We start from the raw sequence: 27,565 nt of genomic DNA on the forward strand, positions 1-27,565 counted from the left end.
AGCTATACAATAAGTTTACACAGCCTTCCCTTGGTAGAGCCATCTTCCTGCATTGCTAAGAACAGAGTCCATCAATAATTCAGTTTAGTTGTAAGAAAGCAGCTGTTTTGCTTTGAGACTTTAATTCTGATTTTTTATCATAATTCACAAGGTGAAGTAACCTATCCTTACTGTGGTGCCTTGTGAGTAACATATCAATATAAGGGGAGAGGGGAAAATATTTCTCCTCTGTCATGAATATTTTATTATTTCTCAGATAGTTCCTTGAAGTTTGATATGCTGCTCCTTTGTATTAAATAATATTTATATGGTGGTTATGTGTAGGTAAGTGGTATAATGTTACAAGGGAAAAAAACCCAGGAGGATAAATTCACTTAAGTTTTCTTTTCCAGATAACTTCAGAAATTTTTTTTTTTTAAAGATTTTATTTTTAAATAAACTCTACACCTAACATGGGGTTTGAACCTACAACCCTGACATCGAGAGTCACATGCTGTACTGACTGAGCCAGGGGAGAGCCCTGTCCTAGAAATCTTTGAATTATATGAGAAATGTTGACATTTCTGTTGACATTGAATGACCCTTGTAACAAATCAACCATTCTTAGACTTCATACTGGGAAGCATAACAGTGTGTTTTTATTTGTAGAATATGGCACAACTTGCTAGATGTTACAGTAAATGAAATGGCTTTACTTAAATAGATAATAATTTGCCTTTTATTATTATGATAGAAAGCCTTTCACTGTGTGCATTTGGACATTTCAGTGTAAATCGTTTCAAGGCTCAATTTTCCAGGCTGTAAAATAGGGATAACGATACTAATTTTGCAGGGTCATTAGGACAGTCAAATGAGATCATCTGTGTTATGCCTAGTCCATTGCCTGGTATATAAACATTTTATTTTGAAAAAATTCTAGATTTACAGAAAATTGCAAGAATTGTACCCAGAGTTTCATACGCACTTCAGCTCGCTTCCCCTAATATTCACGTCTTAACAAACTCTTACACAATTATCAAAATTAATAAATTAACATTGTTACAGTAGTAACTAGAGTCTTTATTCAGATTTCACCCATTATCTCACGCATGTCTCTTTGCTGTTCCAAGAGTCAATCCAGGATTGCAGATTGTGTTTAATTGTTGTATCTCCTAAAATGATACCATAAGAGGTATCTGGCGCATGGGATAGAGATACTTTTAGGCTATGTAAATATTCTGTTTCCCTATTAATTTTAGCATCCCTCAGTGGATCTTGCCTGCAACTATTATTAGTATGGTGTTCTAATGGTTAGATTTCTCTTTCCCTATCCTTCTACATCTATTAATTGTAATTTTTCTATTAGGAAAACTGACCCTTTCCCCCCATTTACTTATTTTTTTCATTATTTATATCAGTATATACTCATGAATATCTTGTCAATTACACATTTCATTCTATGGGTTATAATTCCATTCTTTTATTGTTTATTTTCTTGCTCAAATTTTTCCAGCTTTGGACATTGAAAGCTCTTTCAGGTTAGTTCCAGTGCCTTTTGGACATGCCCCATCCTCTTTTTAAGCACCTCTTATCCAGTACACAAAATGCTACAGGCTCATGTCTTCATTTCCCTGCCCTAGTCTTAGAATCAGTCAGCTCTCCATGAGGCCTTATAAATCCCTTAAGAAATAAATTTGCCACCCATCACCCAACGTGCATTTTTCTAATTCTTGATATATTTTGTGTATTTCCCTTTGATCTCCTTCAGATGCAGCCTTAGAGAATTTAGTGGAAACTGTTCGTTCTTAATCTCTAGAAAAGAGACAAAACACTTGCCTACAATAGGAGGCAAGACATCTTCTCTTTGTCCCTGAAATTGTAGAGGAATAATCTAACTTGTCACTGTACATTAAAACTTTATCTCATGACATTTGTCATTTCACTGCATGATATATTTTTCTCTCAGTTATTGCTAGCTTTTTTTTTTTAAAGATTTTATTTATTTATTTGACAGAGATCACAAGTAGGCAGAGAGGCAGGCAGAGAGAGAGGGGAGCAGGGATCCGGATGCAGGGCTCAATCCCAGGACCCTGAGATCATGACCTGAGCCGAAGGCAGAGGCTTAACCCACTGAGCCACCCAGGGGTCCCTATTGCTAGCTTTTTAAATCTAATGTAATTTTTTTCATTTGGTCATCTGTAGCCAAACTTAGATGACTAGAAGATGACTGTAATCTAATAAGTGACATATATCATTGTATTGTTGTGAATTTGAGAAGATCATTTAATCCTTTTAGCAGTTCATTTTTAGAGTTATTTTGGAGCTGATTTTGTAATTATGATGGAAGTAACTTTGTAATTATGCTGAAGTTCTTGTCTGTTTTGCAGAGTCAAATTCATTTTTGACATTGATTAAAAAAATGTGTAGTTTAATATGCTATGAGTAACCACTAGAGGGTGGTCATGGGTAACCAATTACCCATTTGCTATTTATTTAAAACATTCTGACACTGAAAGATTGATGATGAATGTGGGGGAGGGGAATACCAGAAAGCAGAATCAAAAAATTGAGTAACAGTATTAAACAAAATGTACTATGAGGAGAAAAAGATTAAGCAGGACAAATACATGTAGATAAAAGGCATACACCACCAAGAATATGTGATAATCCTGAATCTTTATCCAGAAATGTATTGAAATATATCAATATATATCAATATTTAAATGTCTGTAAAAATATGTATATATATCTTTCTAAAGATTTGTAGGCTTTGGTAACTATATTTTAGTGATTATCTTGGTAGCTTTTCAAAATCATGGAACTGTACATGTAATATATATAGTAGACTATAAACAGTATCTTAAAATATCTTTTTACTAATCATGCTAGATCTTTAAATTCTGTCATAGTAGAAATACATCTAGAAAATACTTGCTTTGGATTAACATTGCCAGATAAGGAAATCTAGAAAAACAAACTTTAAAAAATCGACAAAACGTCTGAGAAAATGAGTGAATAGGATGAAACTAATCTGGCAGAAGTTAAATTTACATTTAATTTTTACTTCAGAATGTTTGTAAAAATCAATTCCTGTATCTGTGAAGAAGAGGGAGCCTTTCCCTTGGAGATTAGAAGCTCTCATCAGCTTTCGTGGAGTCTTTGATTGAAGCTCAGATGATGTTTTTCAGTTTGCTTCTCTTGTTTTCAGCGAGTGAAAAGACCAATTTATTCAAGCTGAGCCAACTCATCTTGGACTAGAGCATTCTACATCAGTCAGCCTGCTCCTGTGGTTTTCTGGTGATAATTTGTTTTATGTTGGCTCTTCCCTTACCAGTGAGATAGAGACTAAATTGATCACCTCTTAAGAGTTACTATATTTAGTTTCTTAGGCTGTAAGAATGTGATTCAGTAAATGCTTTCACTTTAGTGAATGAAGGATTGTCTATGGTTTCTGTCTTCAAATTTTAGAAAATTTGGAATCTTAATACATTTTCATTCAGCGTTATGGCATTCGTGTCAGTGAATAAAGTAGACTTTTCTAAAACAAGCTCTCCGGGGGAGATGCTGAAAATTCCATCATTAATCTGTCCTTTTCCTTAAGATCATAACACTTGGCTGAACAGATAGCCAGTTAAAATGTAAGATTACGTTTTAATTTACCAGGCAGCTGCCCCAGACCATGTCCTCCAGGTGGAATTGTTGAGGCCTCTATTGAAATAACATGTTAAACAGTTAACAGTATGTAGTGATAGGAATTTGCTAAATCTCTGTTGTTGCTCAAAGTTAACATTGTAATGAATACGAGCCTTCAGTCCACCTGTGGGTGTGGCAGGACCCAATGAACATACAGTACAAAAAGGACTCTTTCAACAGTTAAGACAAGTAAACATTTAGTGAGCAACTGCAATTTGCTGGGCTTTGTGCCAGGCAGGAGGTTTACAGAAGTGAATGAGAAGTGCCTGAAATAGGCAGTACAGGGACTAAGGTTCTTTGCCTAACTCCCCTGCAACTTAGATTCTCGTTCTTTTCTTTTCTGGATTTAATAATGGCTGCACTAGATGATGTCTAAAGCCTGTTCCAGCTCTTAAATTTTGATTCTGATAAGGAAGCTAAATTTGCCAAATCCAGACCAGTTAAATAAGTTGCCAGTTAAATCAGCCGCAGTGTGTTCTGCATGCATTTATGTCCATTTTCATACTTGGTTTTCTCTGCTCTTTGTAGTCCAGTTCATTGTCATGTCCCCAACTAGATTGTAGAAGGAGGAGTATCAAGTGTGCCTGGTAGTTTGAAAGCCTGTGGGAAACACTAGTGTTTCTTCACTGCAGTAAGATTTTACTTCATATTTGCCATTTTTTATGATTCTAAAATCATAGTCGATTAGAAACAAGGTAAATCATGCAAGTAGCTTGTTAGTTATTATTTCTTTGGGGAGTAGGTACTTTTCTCTGTTTTTTACTGAAGCATTTTGTTTAACTCTGGTTCAGGGTGACTTTCTGCTGGCCCTGAAGCAGCTGAGAGCAGAGAAGCAGCCTACAACTGAATGTTCACCGTAGATAACGGACACTTGCCTGTATTTACTTATTCATTTGCCCCATTCATAATTTTGTAATATTTTCTAGAAAGTAGAAGACTAGGATTTTAATGCCAGCTTTTCTATGAAGTAATTGAAATAACTATTCACTTAACCTCTTAAAACCTTAGTTGACTCATTTATAAAAGAGAGAAAACTACCTAACTTCTATACTTTACAGGTCATAAAAGGTCTAAAAAGTATCATTTTGTCACTACTGAAGATCTATAGAAATCTAAACTATTATTATTTGGGATCTCACTAAGTACTTTTTATTGCTAATCGCAGTAGTGCATTTATACTAAATTGCCCATTAGGAATTTAGAAATGATGTTCTTTCCAAAATACCTGACTGAATAGGTAAAGTTAGAATGATGTAGATCACACAGTCACAGGTCACAGATGACCCTCAAACCTTGTTTTCTGATTTGTTTGTGTGTAGCTCTTGAATATTAAAAAGACAAACAAACCCACTAGCCCACACCCCACCTGCATTCTGGAAGAGAAACCTTTCCATTTTCCTCTGATGATTCTGGCAGGTTTTTTGATACACAGGTGATTTTTTTATGTATATACTTGCTTTACTGAAAGTGATCTGCTTAATCAGTTACCTTGTCAGATAAGATAGGATCATTCCGTTCAATACTTTTTCTGTGGATTTTGGCATTCTACTATTTTTTTAAAAAAAATTCTTATGAAGTAGTTGAATCAAAATTTTAAGATTTTAGCTTGATCCTGCCTCAGGGGAAATTTGAGGGGAGGAAAATCAGCATACCTTGGGGTCTAGAACTAAAAATGTTCTCCATGAATTCAGAGAAGGGGATTACGGTGTGAAGATGGAAAACATGTCTCACTTTTTGCAGTGAAACTGTAGAGGAGAGAACAAATCTTTTTACTTAAATTCTCCAGCTGGGGCTTATAAATTAGACTGGCATAAGACAGATTTACAAGAGAAAAACAGAAGTTTATTAACATACATACGGCTGGTACACATGGAAACACCCAGATATGAGTAACTCAAAGGGGCAGTTTAGGTTAAACAAAAGAAAGGGGCTTGGGGCTTCCTGGCATGTGAAGGGAGCAAGTTCTAAGAAGTTGATTGGGAAAAGTATGGCAAACAAGGGTTATTTAAATTTTTTTATTTTAAGATTTTTATTTTTATTTATTTGACAGAGAGAGATCACAAGTAGGCAGAGAGGCAGGCAGAGAGAGAGGAAGGAAGCCGGCTCCCTGCTGAGCAGAGGGCCCGATGTGGGACTCGATCCCAGGACCCTGAGATCATGACCTGAGCTGAAGGCAGCGGCTTAACCCACTGAGCCACCCAGGCGTCCAAACAAGGGTTATTTAATAAGCTTTGTTATGCAGTTTTAAGTCTACATCTTCTCCAGTGGGAGAAGGGAGAGGGAGGTAGGTTTACACAGGGAAATTTCCTTTATGAAAGGAAAACTTAGTGGGCGCTTTTTAGAGCTTTTCTGGCATCTGCTGGTTCTCAGTGACTTTTTGAAAATAATTAATTCAGCAAGGAGGCGTATTTTGGGGTAGAATCTTCTGGCATCCTTCAAAATATAATGTGTGTTCAAACTTTATCAAGTGAAGTTGCAGGAGTTTTCAGAGATGCACTTGAATATAAAATGGAATCTATTTTTAACATTTCACTTTTCAAATATGATAAAATAAGTTTATACAAATTTCATACAAATAATTGTAGCACATAATCATAGTATATACTTAGCATTTTACAGTTTACAAATTGCTTTTGCATAGAGTGAAGTACAGGTCCCATTATTACAATACTAAAAATGAAAAAAACAGACTGAAGTAATTTATAATTGCGTAACATTATTCAGCTAGTAGGTGGCAAAGTTAGAACCAAAATCTGGGTTATCTCTATAACACCTTGCTGCCTCATAAGCTTATGAAAAGTTCTCACCAATGAGAAATGAATTAACTCTTACAGAGCAGAAGAAGAATATTTAGTACACCATAGGAGGTAATTTACTGAATTATAGTAATAGCAGCAGTGCCTTCCAGCTGTGGTACAGACTTGAAATTACTTAACTGATATTTTTTTCCTAAGGTCCTATAAAGAGTTAGAGGGAGTAACTGGATTCCGAGTTTTTCTGATGAGGAGCTGGAGGCAAAACATGTAGGTAATTGAAGCAGTATTAAATAACACAATCTGACCCACTTAGATAGCTTTTTCTTCCTTTTATTTTTTAAAAATATTTACTTATTTATTTTTGTGTTGGGGGAGGACAGAGAGCGCATGCTCAGTCCTATGCCCAAGACTGGGGGAAGGGCAAAGGGAGAGGGAGAGAATCTCAAGCAGACCCCCTGCCAAGCCAAGGGGAGCTTGACAGGGGGCTTGAGTTCATTACCTTGAAATCATGACCTGAGCCAAAATCAAGAGTTGGACACTCAACTGACTGAGCCACCCAGGTGCTCCTAAGATAGCTTTTTCTAGTTAATAATAAAACTGACTACTTTGGTAATGATAACACCAAAGTATTGAAGACTTACTCTGTGCTGGATACTCTACCAAGTGCTTTATGAACATCAGCTAATTAATCCCCACACCAACCCTATCCGTTAAGTATTACTCCTTCATTTTTATATATAAGGGAACTTTATAGATTGGTTAAGTAACCTGCCCAAGGTCACACAGCTAGCATGGGGTAAGACAGGATTTTAACTCAGATATTTAACTTAAAGCCCTGCTTTGACTGATATAAAATGTTGGGGTTCGGAAGCCAAGTGAACAGTCAAGAAAGAATTCTGGAGATGTTTTTGGTGCAAAAAGGATTGTTTTATTAAAATACAGGACGGAACCTGTGGGCAGAAAGAGCTGCACCAGGGTTGCGAGGAGTGACTGATTATATACTTAGAAGTTGGGAGGTGGTTAGGTATAGAGTAAGTCTCTAAGGAATTTGGAAGCCAGTTTTCTAGGACCTTGAAGAGCTAGCTATTGCCAGGGAAAGGTCATTGACTACTGTCTATTAAAGCCTTAGTCATGAGAACTTGCAGATGTGTATCTGGGCCTAATCATCTTGGAGGGTGATTGCTAATACTTATCTTGGGGGACTAGAAATAAAGAAAGTTTCTGAAGGGATTTTTATAGGATCCTGGAGGTAGGGCTAATGTCAAGCTAAGGTTTTCTTTTACTTCTAGCAACGTATTAACATGGAAGCAGTTGAGCTCTTTGAGGAAGGTCCCTCTGCCTGTCCCAAGTACTTGTCAATGGGCTGTAAGTTGTAAGGAAGTTTAATTTTTTTCCCCTATATTTCTTTTGCCTTTGTTCTCCATATCATTAACTATTAGCCTTTTCTTCCCATATCCTTCAGGGCCTCCTAGTTTCCTTTGAGTGTTTTAGTTAGAATATGTATGATGTTTCAATGACCTTGAGAGGTAGTTAAAGAAAAGTATTTGGAATCTGTAGGTGGCTGATCACAAAATTAGTTTTACAGATAGTAATTGAGTATTGTAATTGATACTCATCAAAGATAGTAATTGAGTATTACAGATAGTAATTGAGTAAGTAGGCATTTAAAAGTTGGGGAGAGCGCACTAGATATTAAATTTCTATAGCATGCATTACGGTTATTAACATTGTAAGTAAAACTTGAGGGAAGTGACACAAGAAGTTATCAACAGCTCAGAAGCTATAGAAGAGAGCGAACAAGAGTTTGCTGAGCAAAGGCCATGAGAAGCTCTCATACTCTTTCCTAGTTGCTGGTCCACTTACATGTAGGACCCTGCTGCTAAGCTGTGAGTTCTTGTTTATGGTAACTCAACTTACTGGGGCCAAACTACTGATCCGTGGTATGCTGAAATCTGGGCATTGAATGAGGTCCTTTGTAGTTTTAGCAGACACCAACCAGTGCTCCCCCCCCCCCAGTGTCTTCTACATACATAAATTAGAGTTCCATAGAGGGTATTATGCTTAGTGAAATAAGTCAATCAGAGAAAGACAATTATCTTATGATTTCAGTGATATGAGGAATTTGAGAAAGAAGACAGAGGATTATAGGGGAAGGGAGGGAAAAATGAAACAAGAGGAAACCAGAGAGGGAGATGAACCATAAGAGACTCTCAATCTTGGGGAAACAAATTGAGGGTTGCTGGAGTGGAGGGGGATGGGAGGGATGGGGTAGCTGGGTGATGGACCTTGTGGAGGGTATGTGCTGTGGTGAGTGTTACTATGAGTTGTGTAAGACTGATGAATCATGGAACTGTACCCATGAAACAAATAGTACATTATACATAAATTAATTAGAGCTCCAGATACTTGTCGGTTAGAATCAAGTGTTTTAAAGAAGGACTGAAAATGTCCTGCTAAGAAATACCATATCCATACACTATTCTGTGCCCTCATGTATATGGCTGTTTTGCCTCATTTAGGTCAAGAAGAACTTCCTTTTCAAATATAAATATATTGAGGCACTTGGGTGGCTCAATCAGTTGAGTGTCTGCCTTTGGCTCAGGTCATGATCTCTGGGTCCTGGGATTAAACCCCACGTTGGGCTCCCGAGCAGGGAGCCTGCTTCTGTCTTTCCCTCTGACCTTCCCCCTGCTTGTGCTCTTTCTCTCTCTCAAATAAATAAAATTTTTAAAACAAAAGAAAACTAATATCGAATACAATTATATCTCTGAAGGATACTTGCTTTTTGACCATTTTCACTTTATTGTACAAGCTGAGCTTGACCATAATGAATGGCAGTTTTTGTTCCTTTGCTGATGGGAGTAATACTTCATCTTGGGCTTTTCTTGTTGGTAAAGATTTTCTTCCAAGGAAGACTATATATTGTTCTTCTAGGCAATCGAATGTTTACATCACGGACTCTGAAGGTATATACTCATAGTTTCTGAGTAGATTTGGCGTTAATACTTCTAAAAGTATAGTAAGCTAAGGCCGCTAGACTGTGGGTAGGACTGGTATAGAAGGTAAAGTTGTGAGAGAGAGACTGAAAGAGATAGGGTAGGAGCAGGATAAAGATGTGCCTACTTTATGAATATTCTTGAGTTCCACTGGTAACATAGTGCCCCTCAAAATAATTGACTGCTGTCTTTGGCAGACCTGCAAATTGGTGTGTTGCCTGTGCCGTGGCTGGGATGTCAGGACTATTTGGAAGGTTGAAAACTGCCGCTAACCAGACCAGTGTTGATTTTCGCATTTCCTATCACTGGACAGAGTGGGATGGAGCCCAAGAAAGTGTGTTCTTCTCCTGGTTCTCTCTACCTCTTTGTGGTTTAGTTTGAATATATAGAGATAGTCCCTTGAGTTGTAGATGTGAACACATAGAAAGTATTCTCTAAGAAAATGTCAGCCAGCCTTCTTGTCAACTATAGACCCCAAAAGTTATTTCTTATTGCACTTTCTCGAGGCATGGACAGTGACTGGAACATTCTAAGTACCAGACCAGAAAAGCCCTGATAGCACCGGAATACCTAGAAGACTACACCCTGGTCATCCCCTTACCTGCCCATGATCCTGTGCTAAACAAGTACTGACCCCCACCTGTGATCTCTCTCTGCCTGCTCTCTTGCATGTACCACCCCCCCAACCCCCCAAACCTCTCTTCAGAAAACTTGAAGTGTCCATCTTACCTAGTAGAGAGGTTGGTTGTTCATGCTTGAGCTGGCTACCTCCCCCAGCTGCCAGCACCCGAAATAAATCTTTTCCTTTCTCTTTCCCAAACCCTCATCTCTTGAGTTATTGGCTTCTCCTGCGACAAGTTTATCTGGAGTTTGTTCTGCAACAGTGCTGGCAGACCAAGCTGAGCAGCTCTGCTTTTGATTTGTCCGGCCCCCCTGGAGAGTCCCTGGGATGGAGCAGTTGGCTGCAGCCATGCCCCAGGGCTTCTCCATTTATTTCCTGAGTTAGTGGCTGTGATAGATCATTCAGTAACAAAAACATTTCCCGATCAGTGTGCCTTCTGTACAGTATTTCAAGGGTTTGCTAGTCTGAAAACCAGAAAAGATGGCTTGTGTAATAAATACATATGAATGGTTTGAAAGCCTAATTATAGTAAGGTCCAAATTTTAGATGTACTTAACATGCAGACTGTAAGTAAGTTGGAAAGAAGAGGGTGGTGAAAGAAACTAATTTCAGCTTTTCTTCAGGTAGAGAGAGTAGTTTTCTGTTCCTTCTACAGAATAGCTGACCCAGAGTCTTCTGATGAACATACAGAAATCTTGTATCTGATTAAATTCACTTTATACCTAAAAGTTTTCACAGAGATCGATGATAGTTAAATTTTTAGGACTGTCAAAACAAACAGAAGGTATTCATAAAAGATACCTAACTGAAACTTTGAACATTCTTCTTTTCACCAATGACATTTACTTATTTTGAAAGTTCTCTTTTAGTTGTAATGGCATTTGTTTTCCTAGTTGTAGTTTGCTTATGAGCAGATAGGTAGTTCTGAAGCCATAAGCTACTGACTGTTGAAAACTCTAGCAGGTCTTTTTTAAGATAGAAATTGATAAGCTGATTCTAAAATTTATATGGAAATGCAAGGACAAAGAATAGCCAAAATAATACTGAAAAGAACAACAACAACAAAGAACCCTAAAGATTTCCTGATTAAGTCAATGTGGCGGGGAGCCTGGGTGGCTCAGTGGATTAAAGCCTCTGCCTTCGGCTCAGGTCATGATTCCCAGGGTCCTGGGATCGAGCCCCGCATCGGGCTCTCTGCTCCGCAGGGAGCCTGCTTCCTCCTCTCTCTCTGCCTGTCTCTCTGCCTACTTGTGATCTCTGTCTGTCAAATAAATAAATTAAAAAAATCTTAAAAAAAAAAAAAGTCAATGTGGCATTGACAAAAAGATAAACCTATATAGATCAATGGAATAATAGTGTCCAAAAATAGACCCACACATTTATGGGCAAATTTGACAAGGGTACCAAAGCAATTTATTTTTTATTTTTATTTTTATTTTTAATGGAGGTAGAGTTGACATACAATGTTACATTAGTTTCCTGTATACAGCATAGTGATTCAACGATTCTATACATTATGAAATGCTCACCATGATAAATATAGTCTGTCACCATATAATGTTTATTACAGTATTATTGACTATATTCCCTGTGCTGTACTTTTGATCCCTGTGACTTACTTATTTTTAACTGGAAGCTTGTATCTCTGCATCTCCTTCTCCTGTTTCACCTATGCCCTCTCCTCCCGTTTCCTCTGGCATCCTTTGTTTTTTTCTTTGTATTTATAAATGTGTTTCTGTTCAGAGCAGTTTAGTAAGGAACAGAAAATATCTTGAACAAATGGCATTGAAGGGCACCGAAATATGCCACCCCAAAATATGCCGCTTTGACTTAAGGATTGTTTTGAGCTAAGGGCAGTTGAGAACCAGCAGATTCAGGAGGAGCACTTTACCTCCTCCTCAACACCTAAAAATAAAGTATAAATTTTCCCTTTTAAGGGAAATTTACATTGGTAAAGTAGTCTCTGTACCAGAAAGAGAGCTACTCTAGACAACTCTTATCGCCCTAGAGACTCATCTGTAGAACAATAGTCTTTATTTACCATATACATCTCCCCTCACCTCATAACTTGCCTGTCCCACCTAGAATCCCCTTTCCTTTGGTTAGCCTAAAACGGTTTGTAAACCTCAATTGTTTGGCTACCTCAACTCCTATTTCTTTGAAAGACAGCCATGAGTGTACCTACGTACATATTTAGTTAAACTGTTCTCTTTCTTTCTCTCTCTCTCTCTCTCTCTCTCTCTTTTTTTGGGGGGGGGGGTGAATGTCTTTTATCAGTTTGATTCATGGGCCCAGGTAGGCCCATAAGCCTAGGAAGATAGAGGGGAAAAGATCCTTCCTCTTCTATGGGGGAGAGAAAAGAACCTGGACTCCTACTTCACAGTACACACAAAAAATTACCTTGAGATGAATCAGGACCTGACTTTAAAGCTTAAACGTTACGGCTTCTAAAGGACAGCATAGGAGAATACCTTTGCAAGCTATCCTAGGACACTGAGAGTGTCACCATCCAAAAAGTTTGATAAATGGGCATCTGAGTGGCTTAGTCGGTTAAGCAGCTGCCTTTGGGGTAGGTCATGATGCCAGGGTTCTGAGATCGGGTCCTGGAATCAGGCTCCTTGCTCAGCAGGGAGCCTGCTTCTCCCTCTGCCTCTGCCTCTCTCTCTGCCGCTCTCTATCATGAATAAATAGATAAAATCTTTAAAAAAAATAGTTGAAAAATTAGGGTTCATGAAAACAAAAATATTTGGCCATCTTATCAGAAGATAACATCAAGAAAATACATAGACAAGCCACAGACTATGAGAAAATATTTGTAGCACCTGTGTCTGACAGCAGAGCTGTATCAAGAGCATATCAAGAATACCTGCAAAGAAGACATCCCAGTTTTTTAAATGGGAGAAATATTTGAACAGACACTTTACAAAATAAGGCCTATCACCAGCCAAAAAAGTATGTGAAAAATGCTCACGAGTATTAGTATCAGGGAAATGCAAAGTGAGCTATCACTACCTACCCTTAGAATGGCCAAAATGAACAAACTTCAGACAACATTGAACTTTTGGGAGAGTGTGGAAATCTCATGCATTGCTAGTGGGGAATAAAATAGTATGGCCAATCTGGAAAACTGTTGGCAACAATTCTATTTGTTTTTACGAGAGAAATGAAAATATATGCCTATAAAATTCATCTACAAGAATGTTCATGGCAGTTTTATTGGTAATAGCCAAGACCAGGAAAAGCCCAGGTATCCATCAGTAGAGTACTGGATCAACTATCTGGTATAGTAGTCATACAATGGAACACTCCCCAGCGGTAAGAGGAAGAAACTGCTGATAATGTGACCAATCAATCCAGCGTAGCTCCTAAAACTCAGGATGTGAACAGGTGCCTCCTGGTGTGCTGCCATGGCCAACTGCTCCATCCTGGGGAATACTGAGGGGGCTGGACAACTGGAAAGCATAGTTCTAGGCTGGGTTTGCCAACATTGTTGCTGAATAAACTTGGATAAACTCATTGCAAGAAAGGCAATAACTCAACAAAGGTTTGGAAAAGAGAAGGGCAAGAGTTTATTTTAGGTCCCAGCAGCCAGGGTGGTGGCAGGCTCAAGTCTTATTAATCTGCCTCTCTATCTTGGTGAGATGGACGCATAGAGTTTTATAGAGGTTCAGGTGGGTAGGGTAAGAAAGCAGGCAGAGAGCATGAAATCATGGGTGTGGGGTCTTTGTATGTTTGGCATCTAATCAGGGGCAGGGAAGGGGACACGTGGGATGTGGTCTTTTAGGCATTCTGTTGCTATCAGGGCTTTTTTGGTCAGGTGGTTGGAATGTTCTAGACATTGCGAAACATCTTTGTCAACACCTCAAGGAGGTGTTATAAGAAGTAAGCACAATGGATTTTAGTTAGAACATGAATTAAATGGTCTTGTCTATTTCTAGTTTTAACTCTTAGGGTCTGTAGTTCAACGAAAGGGATTGCTGACAATAGGTGTAATGAATTGCATGCATTAATCTCAAAAACCTAAAAAGTCATGAAGGAAGTGAGGTACAAAACACTATATACTGTATGATTCCATTTATTTAAAGTTGTAGAATAGGTAAAACTCTGGTGATGAAAATAACATCAGTAATTTCTTCTAAGTATACAGCTGAGGAAGAATGTTGACTGAGCAGGGGCACAGGGAACTCTGGGTTGATAGAAATGTTCTATCTCTTAATGGGAGTGTAAGTTATATAGGTACAGTGACTTGTCAAAATCAGTGAAACTATAGACTTGAGATTCGTGCGTTTCACTATATATGAGTTATACCCTCAAATTTAAAAATCTCACCCCCCCCAAAATAACATAGTATTTTCCTATCTTAATCTCATTCTCTTTCTTACTTTCCTTTAAATATTGGACAGCTAAGTCCCACTATTCTGAGCTTTTCAATAGTTGTTAGTTCCTGTTTTCTTTCTGTCCGACCCATTTCAAAGTCTTTTTTGTACTGTTAGCTGGCTTTATAAACATGGAGTCAGGAATTTCAGGTGGAAGACAATTGCAGCAGTTCATCAAATACCTGCTTACTTCTTGCTTTGTAGAGAGAAAATAGAGGAAGGGATTAATTATGTTAGGAGGCATTTCAGAAGTAGAATAGGTAGGAAAGATTAATTCAGGGAGTAGTAGGATAAAGGGTAGAGAAGAGACTAAACTGCTGTATACCCAGTACGGTCTTCGGAATCAAACCAAGAAATGGGTGAATTGATTATTCTTAGGAAAGGATTATCCTCACCTTTGAACATATATAAATATTCTCTGTCTTTACCTGAGAAGTTTGTTTCCCACAAGTTTTGCACTTTTAAAAAAATGTATTTATACATGAAGGACTCAAATGATGTGTATGATATGTACATCTGCCAATGGATGATGAATTTATTCTAGAAGATACCATTTTGTACTCTGACTCTAGCTGGCACTGCTGACACAATATTGTATGATATTGGCTTACTTTGTCTCTTTTTCCTCCTATCAGTTTGATAAAGGCTACTCTTACAATATCCGTCATATCTTCGGAAAGGAAGGCAAAAGGACAGACTATACGCCTTTCAGTTGCATGAAGATTATTTTAACCAATCCACCAAGCCAAGGGGATTATCATGGTAAGTGCTTCCACTGGGTATATGTTTGTGAAGTGTAGAAACCCGTGAGCTCTGTGGGAAAGAGTGAGACACTGTGATGGCTGTTTGCATCACTGCATCACTTGGAGATGTCAGTCATCGGTGTCAAGCTAGTGCTCCATTACTCTTCTAGTGATTTGTCTTACACCAAACCGGGTCAGCAGGAGAATTTACTCTGCTATGCTTTGGATGGTGCTGGACCAGGCTTTTCAATTCTGTTTGCCCCCTTCACCTGCTATTTTCTGTTTCTCTCATGAGTAGGAGACTGATACAGGTTCTTCAGAGGTTTTTGGAATTGAGTCACTTGAATTTTAGAATTTTAGAATAGTCACTTCATTATTTTCTAAAGATTACCAAGGAAAGATGTGTTTTATTTTCATCACTATTATCTGATTAACGGAGATTAAGTGAGGAATTTAGCAGTTTGTGGTTTCAAATCTCTATCAATTCACCTCAGTTATTGTAGGTTAAAAAAAAATGTCTAAACGGTTTTTTGTAGATTTCTGAGTTCAACAACTTTTTTCTAAATAGTTCTCTGACCATACCTTGAAAAGCTCCTCGTTTGTCTAGTATGTCAGAGAATGATTTTAATAGTCCATATTAGTATATATTTTAGATTACTAAAGCTTACTGAAGTATGTTTTGAAACTTTTTTGTTTTGGCATTAATTGTTTTCACATCCTGAATGGAATCCTTTTTAAAAAGATCACGCACTTTTAGGCTATTAGGGATTAAGATCAAATAATCACAAACAGAATTTTAAGGAAGATGCTTGTCATGCCCAGAGCACTAAAAATATGCCTTTTCTTTCATATTTAATAGATGAAAGGTAGCCAGCACTGGTATACACAGTGAGCAGTTACCATCACTTTTGTCACTTACTTAAGGTACCCCTAGAAATGCAGATTAGCAATCCTCCCCCCTCAGGTTTATGAAGTCAGATTTATTTGCAAGTGCCCTGGAATTTTTATGTCCTCTAAACTTTGAAAACCATTACCAGATACTTCAGTTGAGAAAAATCTATTACTTTTCTTAGTAGCCACACCAAGCAGTTCACTTACTTTTAATTTGGCCTAGTAAAATCCCCAGGGATTCCTCTATCATGTCAAGAGCCTAGAACACCTCACTTACATTGTTGATTTTTATTAGATTAAATGTAGGATTTTATATAGCTTATTCCTTATGAAATTGAATCTTATTTATTCCAGTCCTTTCTGTTTATTTTATTTTGTAATTTAAACCCTATTAGTTAAAAAATAATATACTTAGCAAACAGTAAGCTCATGTTTATTAGAAACCTTGATCTGTCCTTTTTTTAATGAATAAACTTAATGTTTTTAGAGCACTTTTAGGTTCACAGCAAAATTAAGCAGAGGGTAGAGAGTGCCTTCTCACATACTCTCTGCCTCTAAACTTGCACACTCTGCCCCCCCCCCCCCGCCCCCGTCAGCCTCATCCTGCACCATAGTGGTTTGTCATACATGAACTGAGAAGAATATGTAATCTGCTGTTCTGGATATAGCCGTTATATAGATATCAGTTATATTAATTGATGGTGCTTTTACTTTTTATTTTTTTTTAATTAATTGATTATTAGCCCCAGGGGTACAGGTCTGTGAATCGCCAGGTTTACACACTTCACAGAACTCACCATAGCACCTCCCTTTCCCAGTGTCCATAACCCCACCACTCTTTCCCTACCCCCTACCCCCAGCCCCCGGCAACCCTCAGTTTCTTTTGTGAGATTAAGAATCTTTTATGGTTTGTCTCCCTCCCGATCCCATCTTGTTTCATTTATTCTTTTCTTACCCCCAAACCCCCTATGTTGCCTCTCCACTTCCTCATATCAGGGAGATCATATGATGGTTGTCTTTCTCTGATTGTTGATGGTGCTTTTAAATTCTACCAATATTGTTGCTGATTTACTGCCTGCTGGGTCTGTCCATTTCTGATAGAGAGGTGTTGATGTCTCAGACAGTGGATACATCAGTTTCTTCTTGCAGTTCTGCCAGTTTTGCCTCTTGTGTTTTGATGGTCTGTTGTTAGATGGATACACATTAAGGACTATTAGATCTTCCTGGAGTATGTGTCTCTTTCTCATTATGTAGTATCCTTTATAAATTTTCTTGCTCTGAAGTTTTTATATTACCTTTACTTATCCTCTGATGTTCTCATCTTCAGGTAGGTCTGAGTTTCTGGCCTATATTGCTTTCCTTCTCTTTGAAGAACAACTTTTTAACATTCCTTGTCTTACAGGTCCGCTGACAACAAATAGTGTCACTTCTGATTTGTCTGAGAAAAGTCTATTACTCCCTGTCTTTTGAACATAATTTCACAGGGTACAGAATTCTAGATTTGTGGAGGTTCCTCCCTGTCCCCACCTCTTTCTCTACTCTTTAAATATTTCACTCTAAAAACAGTCAGTCAGTCAGTCAGTCAGTCACTCTACTCTCTTGCTTGTATGATTTCTGAGGATAAGTTAGATATAATTCTTATCTTTGCTTCTCTGTAAGTAAAGTGTTTTTTACATCTGGCTTTTAAGATTTTTTTCTTTATTTTTGGTTTTCTGAAGTATGAATGTGGTATATCTAAGCTCTGTTTTGGGGGGCAGTTATACTGCTTGTTGTTCTTTGGACTTCCTGGATCTGTAGTTTGGTGCCTAACATTTATTTGGGGGAAAATTCTCTGTCACTATTGCCTCAATATTGCTTCTGTTCCTTCCTTTATCTCTTCTTCTGGTATTCTCACTGCCACCTTTCATAGTGTCCCACAGTTCTTGGATATTCTGTTTTTATTTTTTTTAGTTGTTCTCTCTTTGTTTTTCAATTTTAGAAGTTTCTATTTTATACATCCTCAAGCTTAGAGATTCTTCCCTCAGCCATGTCTACTAATAAGCCCAGCAAAGACATTCTTCATTTCTATTATAGTGTTTTAGATCTCTAGCATATCTTTTTGATTCTCAGGATTTCCATCTTTCTGCTTACATTACCTGTGTTTATACATTGTCTGTTTCTCCCATTAGAGCCCTTAGCATTAATCAGTTATTTTAAATTCTCTGTCTGATAATTCTAATATCCCTGCAATATCTGACTCTAGTTCTGATGTTTTTTCAGTCTCTTCAAACTTTATTTTTTGCCTTTTGATAAGCCTTGTAATTTTTTCTTAAAAGGTAGACATGACATATTGGGTAGAAAGAATTCCAAAAATAAGCCTTTGGTAATATGGTGGTACATAGGGAGGTGGAGAGGGTGGTATTCTGTAGTCCTGATTAGTCTTTTAGTGAGCCTGTGGCCCTGGGCTATGAATTTCAACATGACCCTTAGTTATTCCCCCCAGGTGGGACAGGATGGCTAGGAGAGACTGGAGTTGTATATCCCCCCACCGCCCTGGAGGTTAGGCTCTCATAAAACTCCAGAAGTTTAGGCTCAGGTAAAATAGTTTGTTCTGAGGGCAGGATAGCTCTAGAGTGTCAAAATGGTTACTTTTCCCCTCCCCATGCCAAAAGCACAAGAGAATTTCTCTGTTACTTAGCATGAGCACCTGGTAGAGCTCCTGGAAGTTAAACTTCCAAAGTATAGGGCCTCCCAAGACTAGGTCTCCTTAGAGTTTTAAACTCTCAGATTTGTCCAGACTTCAGAAATTTGTCAGTTACAGGTTAGGTTTTTCCTACCCCAGCACTGCTTCCTCCAGAGATTTCTGTTCTGGTATGTTGTGATTCTCTGTAGCTGCCTCTCTCTTCAAGTGATCTTACTTCTCTGATGAGTCTAAGCAGAGTTGTTGATTTTTTAGTTTGTTCAGCTTTTTCCTTGCTAGGATGTAGTGATGACATGTAAGCCTCTCATGAGCCAGACTGGAAACCAGAAATCTCTGTCCTTTTCCTTTTATGTTATTTATAAAACTATCTCGTCCCGTGTTGATATTATTTCATTAAGCAGCACTTCTTGGATTGATTGTTCAACCAGTTGTGAATCTATGTGTAACTATACTCCAGACTATGTTTATCCATCTCTTCCACAAACGTACGTTGGAAGGCTTGTCAAAGACATAACTGGGTATGCATTCACTTCATTTTCAGTTACTTGCTTCAGCCCTTTTTAGTTTTGAAGATCGCTTTCTCTGATATGGAAGATAGAGACAAAATAAACAGGAGTTACTGAGTTTTACTGTCTTTCTGTCATCTGTTAAAATAACACCAGCTTCTCTAAGTAGGAATCTGGTTTTTCTCTGTTCTGCTTATTGTCAGTGTAGCTTTAGAACACTTTTTTTGTGACCTTTAGTACCTTGGCAATCCTCACTTTCTTCTTGCCTTTGTCCTTTGTTATCTTTTTCATAAGATACAGTCATTATTTTAAATGTAATTTGGATAATTCAATTAATATCCTTTTTTGTGTTCTTTAAAAATTCTGGGCTGAACCAAGAATTCCTTGTGCAGCCTAATTTCTTTCTTTTTGGAATCTTTTGAAATTTCGTTATCAAGATGGGTTTTTTTTTGAGAATCATAATGATAGCTAATACATGTTGAGTGTTTATTGTGTGCCAAGAGCATATAAGAACTTTATATTTCCATTGTTACAAGAGCTCTGTGAATGATTATTTCCCTCACTTGACAGAAAGGGAATCTGAGTCAGCAACAAGATACAAAATTTATCTATGGTCTCCCACTTAGTAAGTGGTAAACTGAGATTCAAACACTGACATTTTAGCTCCAGACTCTCTTAACCAGATGTTGCACAGCTTCTCAAAATATTTCCTTATACTAAAAATTATTACAGTTTTAATCTGAATGAAGTGTAAGTGTATGACTTTTTGTATTTATTATTTGTAGTGACGATTTTTGGTAGACACATTTGTTTGGCATCTAGGCTTTTTTCTATTTTTGCTGCAAGCAATTTCCCATTGTTTTCATTAAAAATGCACAGTTGTTTCAGTTTAAATTATAGATCCATCATCTGTGTACCTAAAAAAATAATCTGACTTCCTATATTAAATTTTAAAATAAGGTATTTGATTTACCATTGCAGCATCTTATTAAAACATCTAAACTTTTCTAGATTTTGGTCTGGTAATACAGTTTTTACATTTTAGTTCTTTTGTGTTCTTATTTATGCAAATATTTACTTGTCCATCTTTATTATTGTGTTACTCTTGAAATAATACAGAGGTAACATGTATCTATTATAAGTTATTTTCCTATAAAATACTTTCCTTTTTGTCTGTCTCATTCTTAACAGTGATGCCTCTGAATTTATATGGATTTTACTCTCTGGGAAATAGACTTCTGAAAATGATGTGAGATTTTTATATTTCTTAGAGTTTGTACATTTTTTTTATTTTTATTATCTTCCTCCTCATAGGCTTCTACTGTAATTTTTTAAAATACCAATAATATGTGAGATTGTATGAAGTTTTTAGATAATCTACAGCTACTTTTGTGATTATCTCTGCTTGTTAGCAAGTAGCATAATTAAAACTGTTTCCTCTTCCTAGTGAGTGGGTAACTTTACCCAAGAATGCTGTAATGTTTTATGTAACTCTTGAGCCTGTAGTACCCTGATAACTGTACAACTAAGTCGTCATTTAGATAAAGAGAGGAAAGCAGTTGGACCCATGGGCAATTAACTTTTTTATTAATAAGCTGTTAGACAATTAAGGGGAGCTTAGACAGTCTCTCGAGTGTGGTATTGTACCAGGTCCTGGGTAAATAACCTTGTTGGTGTGTTGGCTTGTTTTTTGTTGTCAGGGTGCCCATTCCGTCACAGCGATCAGGAGCTGCTGAAACAGAAGTTGCAGTCCTACAAGATCTCTTCCGGAGGGATTCACCAGGTAGGTCAGATTCTGCCAGGCATCCTCAGTAATGAGGCGCCACAACGTTCCTCTTGGTTTCACTGACTGTTCGTCAGGCCTCACATCACATACCCTATCTTCCAGGAGGAGGAAGCAAAAACCTTGATTTGCCCAGCTTCTAGTCCTTGGAAATTCTGTTCTTCTGTCTGCTAGACTGCATTCTTTTCTTGGTAATAAAGGAAGCTGGAAGGCTTTTTTCCCCTCTCAATTTGTTTTACTATCTCAATTAAGAACATTTTTAAAAAATAAATTTTTAGAGGAATGCATTGAAGCATGTTAATGAAGCTGAAAATTAATGCCATCATATTTTATTTTGGGAAATTGTTTTCTGTGCTTCATGTAGGTTAAAGCAAAAGATAACATAGTGGCTAAATGTTTTGATAGGCATCATGTCTTGCTGTGTTAAATCTGCGCTTCTGATGATAGTTCATTAGGTTGAATAATCTGCCAAAATACTTTGTCTTATAAATAATTGAGATATAAAAAATACTCAAATATTTAAGAGCAATTTAGTAAATGTGCTTTTAAAAATATAGTGGCATTGCTGTCTATAGTGTTCTTTAGAATTGACTTGGAATTTGAGGAGTCAAGAGGAACATTGGCTTCCTTAGCTTAAGAAGCAGTGTATGTTTGGAGCACCTGGGTGGCTCAGTTGGTTGAGCGACTGCTTTCAGTTCAGGTATGATCCTGGAGTCCCGGGATCGAGTCTCGCATCGGGCTCCCAGCTCCACGGGGAGTCTGCGTCTCTCTCTGACCTTCTCCTCGCTCATCTTCTCTCTCACTGTCTCTCTCTCAAATAAATAAATAAAATATTTTTTTAAAAATCTCCTTTAAAGAAGCAATATATGTTTTAGAGCTGGAACATCCAAATCATTATGTATCCTCAATTATTTTTTCTTAAAATAAGTACTCTAGAAACCCTACTTCTTTTACAATGTCCAAAATTTAGATTAAATCTAGTTAATTCAGTTCAGATCTTGGAGTTTTACAGTACTCTGGGTAAGGCAGTGCTCAAGGTGCTATTTTAAGATGCAAAGAATCCTATAAATCCTGCTCCTACAGAACCAGAGTCTGGGGAGAAACATATGCCAAGTGTAATGAGAGAGGTACACATAGAAGGTCTTAGGTTTTCTGAAGAGGAAGAATGATAACCAATTGAGGAAGCCAAGGAATATTGAGTGGAAGAGATCCTCTTTTTTTTTTTTTTTTTTTTAATGTTGCTATTTTAATTCTAGTTAGTTAACATATGGTATGATACTAGTTTCAGGTATACACCATAGAGATTCGATAATTCCGTACACCTCCCGGTGCTCATCAGAACAAGTGCAGTCCTTAATCCTCACCACTTATTTAAGTCATACCCCCACCCACTTACCCCTGGTAACAATCAATGTGTTCTCTAGAGTTAACAGTTTGGTTTTTGGTTTGTCTCTCCTTTTTTCTTTTCTTTTCTTTCTTTTTTTTTTTTTCCCCCGCTTCTTAAATCCCACATATGAATAAATTCATACAGTATTTGTCATTCTCTGACTTATTTTGCTGAGCATTATGCATTCTAGCTGCATCCATGTCCTTGCAAATGGCAAGACTTCATTCTTTATTATGGCTGAATAATATTCCATTGTGTATATATACCACATCTTTATCTATTGATTAGTTGATGGACACTTTGGCTACTTCCATATTTTGGCTATTGTAAATAGTGCTGCTATGAAAATAGGGGTGCATGTATGCTTTTAAATTCATGTTTTTGTATTCTTTGGGTAAATACCCAGTAGTGTGATTGCTTGATCATAAGGTAGACCTATTTTTAACCTTTTTTTTAAAGATTTAAATTTTAGGTAGTTAATATACAGTGCAGTATTGGTTTCTGGAGTAGAATTCAGTGATTCATCACTTACATACAACACCCAGTGCTCATGATAACAGGGACTCTCCTTAATACCCTTCACCCATCTAACCCATCCCCCACCCACCTCGCTTCCTGATTCCTCAGTCTGTTTTCTACCATTAAGAGTCTCTTATAGCTTGTTTCCCTCTCTCCTTTTTTTCTTTTCCCCCTTCCCATATGTTCATTTGTTTCCTTTCTTCAGTTCTACATATGAGTGAGATCATCTGGTATTTGTTTTTCTCTGACTGACTTACTTCACGTAGCGTAATATATTCTGGTTCCATCCAACTTACTGCAAATGGCAAGATTTTATTCTTTTTGATGGCTGAGCAATATTCCATTGGGACATGTGTGTGCGTGTGCACGCCCCTATACCATATCTTTTTTATCCATTCATCAGTCGATGAACATTTGGGCTCTTTCCATAATTTAGCTGTTGTTCATAATGCTGTTATAAACATTGGGTGTACCTTCAGATCTGTAATTTTGTATCCTTTGAGCAAATACCTAGTAGTGCAGTTGCTGGATCATAGGGTAGTTCCTTTTTTCTTTTTTTTTTAGATTTTATTTATTTATTTGAGAGAGAGAGCCTGAGATGAGAGAGGTCAGTGGGAGAAGCAGACTCCCTGCTGAGCAGAGAGCCCAATGTGGGACTCTATCCCGGGACCCCAGGATCATGACGTGAGCCGAAGGCAGTCATTTAACCAGCTGAGCCACCAGGCGCCCCAGGATAGTTCTTTTTCATAACATTTTGAGGCACCTTTATACGGGTTTGTGAAGTGGCTGCACCAGTTTGGATTCCTACCAAGAGGGCAGGAGGGTTCCCTTTTCTCCACATCCATACCAACACTTGTTGTTTCTTGTGTTGTTGATTTTAGCCATTCTGACAGATATGAGGTGATATTGTAGTTTTGATTTGCATTTCCCAGATGTTAAATGATGATGTGAACATCTTTTCATGCATCTCTTGACCATCTGTGTGTCTTCTCTGAAGAAATGTCTGTTTGTGTCTTTTGCCCGTTTTTAATTGGATTACTCAGTTTTTGGGTGTTGAGTTTTAGATTATTGGCTATGTTATTGCAGATGTCTACTCCCATTCCATAGGTTGCCTTTTAATTTTGTTGCTTGTTTCCTTTGCTTTGCAGAAGCTTTTCATTTTGATATAGTCCCAATAGTTTATTTTTACTTTTGTTTCCCTTGCCTCTGGAGACATATGTAGAAAAAAATTGTTACCGCCAATGTCATAGAGGTTACTTACTGCCTGTATTCTCTTCTAGGATTTGGTGGTTTCAAGTCTCACATTTAAAGTCTTTAATCCATTTTGAATTTATTTTTGTGTTTAGTGTTAAGAGAGTGGTCCAGTTTTGTTACTCTGCATGTGATTGTTCAGTTTTCCCAGTACCATTTGTTGAAGAGACCTTCTTTTTCCCAGTGGATAGTTTCTGCTTTGTTGAAGATTAATTGACCATATAATTGTGGTTTTATTTCTGGACCTTCTGTTTTGTTCCATTAATGTATGTGTCTATTTTTATGCCAGTACCATAGTGTTTTGACCACTACAGCTTTGTAATATAACTTGAAGTGTGGAATTGTGGGTCTCCAACTTTACTTTTCAAGTAAATCTTACTTTTCAAGATTATCTTGGCTATTCCAGGTCCTTTGTGGTTCCATACAAATTTAAGGATTATTTGTTCTTTGAGATAACTAGAAATTTTGATAAGGACTGCATTAAATGTGTAGGTTGCTTTGGGTAGTATCGTCCTTTTAATAGTATTCTTCCATTCCAGTCCATGGACATGGAATGTCTTTATTTATCTTTGTGTCATTTTCAATTTCTTTCATCAGAGTTTCATAGTTTTCAGAATACAGGTCTTTCATCTCTTTGGTTAGGTTTATTCCTAGGTATCTCATTACTTTCGGTGCAATTGTAAATGGTATTTTCTTAATTTCTGTTCCTGTTGCTTCATTATTGGTGTATAGAAATGGAACAGATTTCTGTAAGTTGACTTTGTATCCTGCGACTTACTGAATTCTTTGATCAGTTCTAGCATTGTTTAGTGGAGTCTTCCAAGATTTCTTTATACAGTATCTCATAATCTGCAAATAGTGAAAGTTTTACTTCTTCCTTACCAGTTTAGATGTCTTTTATTTCTTTTTGTTGTCTGACTGCTATGGCTAGGACTTTTAGTACTATGTTGAATAAAAGTGATGCAAGTGGATACACTTGTCATGTTCCCCATTAACAATGATGTTAGCTATTTTTCACATAGGGCTATTCACATAGGGTTTTTCACATAGGGCTTTTATTATGTTGAGGGATGTTTCCTTTAAACGTACTTTGTTTAGGGCTTTTGTCATGAAAAGATGTTGCACTTTGTCAAATGCCTTTTTTTTTCATCTATTGAAATGATCATATTGTTCTTATTCTTTTTCTTTTCAGTGTTACCGTCTCATGTTGATTGATTTGGGAATGTTGAACCACATTGCAACCCATGAATAAATCCCACTTGATCATGGTGGCTGACTTTTTAAAATGTATTTTGGATTTGGTTTGCTAGTATTTTGTTGAGAATTTTTGCATCTGTGTTCATCAGGGATATTGGCCTGAATTTTTCTTTTTTGTGGAGTCTTTTATCTGGTGGTGATTATCAGGGTAATGGCCTCATAGAATGAATTTGAAAGTTTTCTTTTCTACTTTTTTGGAATAGTTTGAGAACAATAGGTATTAACTCTTCTTTAAATGTTTGATACAATTTGCATGTAAACCCATCTGGTTGGGGACTTTTTTGGGGACTTTTTTTTAATACTAATTCAGTTAGTTTCTTTTCTGCTAATCAGTCTGTTCAACTTTTCTTTTGCTTCCTGTTTCAGTTTTGGTAGTTTATATGTTTCTAGGTATTTATCTATTTCTTAGGTGGTCTAATTTGTTGGCATATAGTTTTTCATAATATTCTTTTATAATTGTTTGTATTTCTGTGGTGTGGTTGTTATTTCTCCTCATTTTTTTTTTTTTAAGATTTTATTTATTTATTTGACAGAGATCACAAGTGGGCAGAGAGGCAGGCAGAGAGGGAGAGGAGGAAGAATTCTCGCTGCCAAGCAGAGAGCCCGATGCGGGGCTTAATCTCAGGACCCTAAGACCATGACCTGAGCTGAAGGCAGACCCTTTAACCCACTGAGCCACCCAGGCGCCCCTCTCCTCATTTGTAATTTTATTTGAGTCTTTCCTCTTTTTGATAGGTTTGGCTAGAGGTATGTCAATTTTATTGGTTATTTCAAAGAACCAACTCCTGGTTTCATTGATCTGTTCTATTGTTTTTTTAATTTCTAAATCATTTATTTCTGCTCTAATCATTATTATTTCCTCCCACCTGCTGGTTTTAGGTTTTGTTTGTTGCTCTTTTCTAGCTTCTTTAGGTGTAAGGTAAGACTGTGTATTTGAGACTTTTCTTGCTTCTTGAGGTAGGCCTGTATTGCCATGTATTTTCCTCCTAGAACTATTTTTGCTGTAGTCCAGAAGTTTGGGGCCATTGTGTTTTCATTTTCATTTGTTTCAGTGTACTTTTTTATTTCTTCTTTTATTTCCTGATTAATACATTCATTGTTTACTAGCATGTTGTTTATGTTGTTTAATTTCCATGTTTTTATGGTCTTTCTAGGTTTTTCTAGTTGTTGACTTCTAGTTTCATAGTGTTGTGATCAGAAAAGATGTATGGTAAGACTTCAGTCATCTTGAATTTGTTCAGAGTTGTTTTGTGGTCTGATATGTGATCTGTTGTAGAGAAAGTTCTGTGTATACTTGAAAAGAATGTGTATCCTCCTGTTTTAGAATGGAATGTTCTGACTATATCTATTAAATCTGTCTCTTCCAGTGTGTCATATAAAGTAATTGTTTCCTTGTTGATTTTCTGTTTAGATGATCTGTTGTTGTAAGGGGGGAGTTAAAGTCCCCTACTATTACTCTGTTATTATTGACTAGCTCCTTTATGTTTGTTATTCGCCTGTTTAATGTATTGCATGCTCCTATGTTTAGTACATAAATATTTACAATCTTCTTGTTGTATTGTCCCCTTTATTATGATATAGTACCCTTTGTCTTCTGTTACAGTCCTTGTTTTAAAGTTTGTTTTCTCCAGTATGTAAGTATTGCTACTCTGGCTTTCTTTTTCTTTTTATCCTTTTTTTTAAAAGATTTTATTTATTTATTTATGAGAGAGAGACAGAGGGAAAAGCAGGCTCCGCGCTGAGTAGGGAGCCCGATGTGGGACTCGATCCCAGGACCCCAGGATCATGACCTGAGCTGAAGGCAGATGCTTAACCGACTAAGCTACCCAGGCACCCATAGTATAGCTTTCTTTTGACATCCATTTGCATTAAATGTTTCTCCATCCCTTCATTGTCAATATATGGGTGTCGTTAGGTCTAAAATGAGTCTCTTGTAGGTGGCATATAGTGGGTCTTCTTTTTTTTTTTACCCACTCTGTCACCCGTGTATTTTGATTGGAGTCTGTTTACATTCAAAGTAATTACTGATAGATAATGTATTTATTGCCATTTTATTATTTGTTTTGTGGTTGTTTCTGAGGATTTTCTCTGATCTTTTCTTCTCCCTTTCGTGATTTGCCTCTTTT

The 27,565-nt window shown here is 37.2% G+C and overlaps 1 protein-coding gene across 3 annotated transcripts in view; it reads left to right on the forward strand.

The window, feature by feature from the left end:
• Nucleotides 1–27,565, forward strand: part of PRIM2 (DNA primase subunit 2) — a 332,911-nt gene that overhangs the window by 260,780 nt on the left and 44,566 nt on the right. Inside the window, exons 11-12 of one of the 3 annotated variants that reach the window (XR_004285088.1) lie at nt 6,627–6,695; nt 15,058–15,144. Coding sequence is in view for 2 of the 3 variants with exons in the window: in XM_032340337.1 (XP_032196228.1) it covers nt 15,058–15,184; nt 20,943–21,025 (210 nt within the window). In the remaining variant the exon portion in view is untranslated. Of the gene's footprint in view, nt 1–6,626; nt 6,696–15,057; nt 15,185–20,942; nt 21,026–27,565 lie in introns of those variants that run through there. The other 2 variants (XM_032340337.1, XM_032340338.1) reach the window with 2 other exon arrangements.

This window comes from Mustela erminea, chromosome 4 (genome assembly GCF_009829155.1).
Source record: "Mustela erminea isolate mMusErm1 chromosome 4, mMusErm1.Pri, whole genome shotgun sequence".
In the NCBI taxonomy this organism is placed as follows: Eukaryota; Metazoa; Chordata; class Mammalia; order Carnivora; family Mustelidae; genus Mustela; species Mustela erminea.